The following is a 3,445-nucleotide window of genomic DNA, read 5'->3' on the forward strand; positions in this document are numbered from 1 at the left end:
CACCGGCACTGAAGAAATCCCATTTTATTAAAGAGACATGAGATGGGAGGTCAGCTGTACCCCTGTGCCAGGCACACGTGAACAGGCCTCAGGGTCAGAAGGGCTGGGTTCATGCTTGTGGGGAAGTAGAAGGTTCCTGGACACACATGGTTATCACAGAGAAAAGGCCCAAAGCCCAGGAAGTTCCCCAGATGAATCTGAAATCACTTCTGAAGAGACACGGGCAGGTTAATGCTGCTGAGAGATTAGTGACAGAATCAGCTTCTTCGATGTGTCTTTCAGCTCCTGGTTCCTCATGCTGTAGATGAGAGGGTTCACAGCTGGAGGTACCACCGAGTACAGAAATGACACCACCAGATCCAGGGGTGAGGAGGAGATGGAGGGGGGCTTCAGGTGGGCAAAGAAGCCAGTGCTGAGAAACAGGGAGACCACGGCCAGGTGAGGGAGGCACGTGGAAAAGGCTTTGTGCCGTCCCTGCTCAGAGGGGATCCTCAGCACGGCCCTGAAGATCTGCACATAGGACACCACAATGAAAACAAAACAACCAAATGATAAACAGACACTGACCACAATAAGAACAACTTCCCTGAGGTAGGAGTGTGAGCAGGAGAGCTTGAGGATCTGGGGGATTTCACAGAAGAACTGGTCCAGGACATTGCCCTGGCAAAGGGGTAAGGAAAATGTATTGGCCGTGTGCAGGAGAGCATTGAGAAACCCACTGCCCCAGGCAGCTGCTGCCATGTGGACACAAGCTCTGCTGCCCAGGAGGGTCCCGTAGTGCAGGGGTTGGCAGATGGCAACGTAGCGGTCGTAGGACATGACAGTGAGAAGATAAAACTCTGCTGCAATCATGAAGAGAAACAGAAATAGCTGTGCAGCACATCCCCAGTAGGAGATGGCCCTGGTGTCAAACAGGGAATTGGCCATGGCTTTGGGGACAGTGGTGGAGATGGAGCCCAGGTCAAGAACGGAGAGGTTGAGGAGGAAGAAGTACATGGGGGTGTGGAGGCGGTGGTCACAGGCGATGGCGGTGATGATGAGCGCGTTTCCCAGGAGGGCAGCCAGGTAGATGCCCAGGAAGAGCCCGAAGTGCAAGAGCTGCAGCTCCCGTGTGTCTGCGAATGCCAGGAGGAGGAACTGGGTGATGGAGCTGCTGTTGGACATTTGCTTCCTCTGCGCATTGGAACCTGTCCAAGGAAGAAAAGGCAGTGACAAGTTACGGTGGACGTCTCAGAGCAAAACCTACTCCAGTTCTCATGGAACCCCATGGAGCTGTGTGATGGAGCTGCTTTTGGACATTTGCTGCCTCTGGGCATGGAGACCCCTGCAAGGAGGAAAAGTCATTGACAAGTTAATGGAGACTTTTAGCAGCAAAACCAAAGCCTTTTCCTACAGACCCTTCCCTGCTACACGCCTTACCCCCTGTATTCCTTTTCTAGGAGAGCTTCCCTCAGCTCCATGGCTGAAGCTCTGCTACCGTGCTGGTTGAACGTGCCATGAGGAGCTGGGCCTCTGCCCACTGGTGCCGAGGAGTCAGCCCTGCTCTGCAGCAGAGAGTTCACGGGAACGCTGGAAGCAGGGGCCAGTCCTGGTGTTTGACTTTGTCAGATAAAACCATGCCCAATGCACAAGGGTGTGCCAGTACCTGCACTGCCTCTTCGAAGGAGTGAGGGAGGCAGAGGCCAACTGAGAGCTTTTTTGAAAAAAAAATTCCCTCCGTCCCATTGTGGGATGTCAGAAACCCTCAGTATTCCTGCTGCACTCAGGGAGAGCAGAGAGAATCCTGCAAGGCAAGAGGATTGCCTGTGGCTTAGTACAGAGCGAGGGGAGCTGGGCTGTCCCTCAGCCCCTGACACACTGGGCTTGCGCCTTTCTGAGATGGAGGGCGATCACACGCCCTCAATGTTTCCCTGAAACGTCAGCAGAACCTGCTGAGAGCAGAGGGATCCACTGCAGACAACTAAATGTCTCGCCCTTTCTCAACGTCTCAGCAACCACTTCCAGCCCAGGACACACAGGGCTCATTTCACCAACCCAACAGCATTTCCTTGGTCATAGCGTCTCTGCGCTTCTCCATGGGGCACATGGTAACACAAAGATGCTATGGGACAGATTTGCATCCTGGAGGGCAGCTCACAGCTTGGAAGGACACCTCAAGGAGATACATCAGTTTTTTCACGATGTTATCTCACCAAGGGAAAACCAGCTGATTCCCCAGCCCCACAGGCTGCATTGTCCACAGCCGCACAGGCGAGAGGAAAGCTGGGACCCTTGTTCCCATGGACACACCTGCATGGGAGGACGCACAAGATAATGTGTGACTCTGCAGCTGAAACTCCCATCCCCAGAGAGCCTGAGAGTGAGAACAAGAAAAGAGCAGCAATAACACAGACAAGTGGAGAAACAAGGGAAACTGCAGCGAGGGTCTGGCTGAAGGAGGCCAGGGCAGAGGCAGCCGGGCGCTCGGGACAGCATCACCCGTACCCAGCCGTGCCTGTCACCTCCCAGACACCGACGCTGCCGGGCAGTCGCTCTCAGCCCCGCTGCTCCGCAGGGAGAACGGGGCACGTGGCTGGAGAGCTGCACCACGGCTCTGCTGGAGCTCCGGCTGCAGAGGAGGTGGTTCATGCCTTGGACCCCACAGCCCTGAGGGCAGAGGCTTTGGTGGGAGAGGAGGCACGGGGGGGCTTGCTCAGGGGAAGGGGTCTGCATTGGAGGGGATCGTACGGCGTTTGCGGAATTCTCCCTCCCACAACATTTCTGGCTTAAGTTTCCTCTCGTTCCCTGGTCATATCCCTGCTGCCAGGAGATTTTCCTCCTGGGAAGTGTCTCCCTGTGCCGTGTCTTTTCCCTGTCAGCACTCACAGAGCCCATCCCAACCTCTGTGCACTCACCTTGGCCCTACAGACACCTGCCTGTTTGCAGGGCAGGGGCTGGGTTCATGTTCCTGTTCGCAGGTGCAAAAGGGCAGGTCAGAGCAACCCTGATGGTCCAGCAGAGGTGATGCTGGTGCTCTCCATGGGCAGAGGAGCGGCTGAAGGCCCCTTAGGAGGCTTCTTTTAGACCAACTGATGCCTCAAAGTTGCAGCTCAGGAATCACAGTGACTTCTGCAAACTTGAGAGATCCTTACACATTCATCCCTTTTTCCACCTCTCTCCCCGCACCCCCCGGATAAGAAACTGGAAACACAACCTGAGGAAATAGTTCCCTTGGAAGCGTGTAGGGGTGATCTGGAGCTGTGAGCAGCCCTGACCAACTCAACACCGTCTTGACAGCAGAAGGACCCTCTCCTGCTTCTCCCCAGAGCTTCTCCCCACACCGCTGTGGGAACAACCTGGGCAGACTGAGTGTTGACCCTGGCAAGAGACAAAGTCCCTGCGCTGGCACACAGCCCCCTGCGGTGCAGAGACCCTGCTCTGAAGGACAGCCCTGAGTACTCCTGGC

General features: G+C 55.6%; 1 protein-coding gene across 1 annotated transcript; it reads right to left on the reverse strand.

Annotated features, from left to right (window-relative positions):
* Positions 1 to 228: 228 nt before the first annotated feature.
* Positions 229 to 1,164, reverse strand: LOC141478609 (olfactory receptor 14A16-like). Its single transcript, XM_074167637.1, has one exon. It carries the CDS (start codon positions 1,162 to 1,164, stop codon positions 229 to 231), a length of 936 nt encoding a protein of 311 aa, XP_074023738.1.
* Between the last annotated feature and the right edge of the window lie 2,281 nt (positions 1,165 to 3,445).

The sequence above is a fragment of the Numenius arquata genome, unplaced genomic scaffold, assembly GCF_964106895.1.
Source record: "Numenius arquata unplaced genomic scaffold, bNumArq3.hap1.1 HAP1_SCAFFOLD_38, whole genome shotgun sequence".
In the NCBI taxonomy this organism is placed as follows: Eukaryota; Metazoa; Chordata; class Aves; order Charadriiformes; family Scolopacidae; genus Numenius; species Numenius arquata.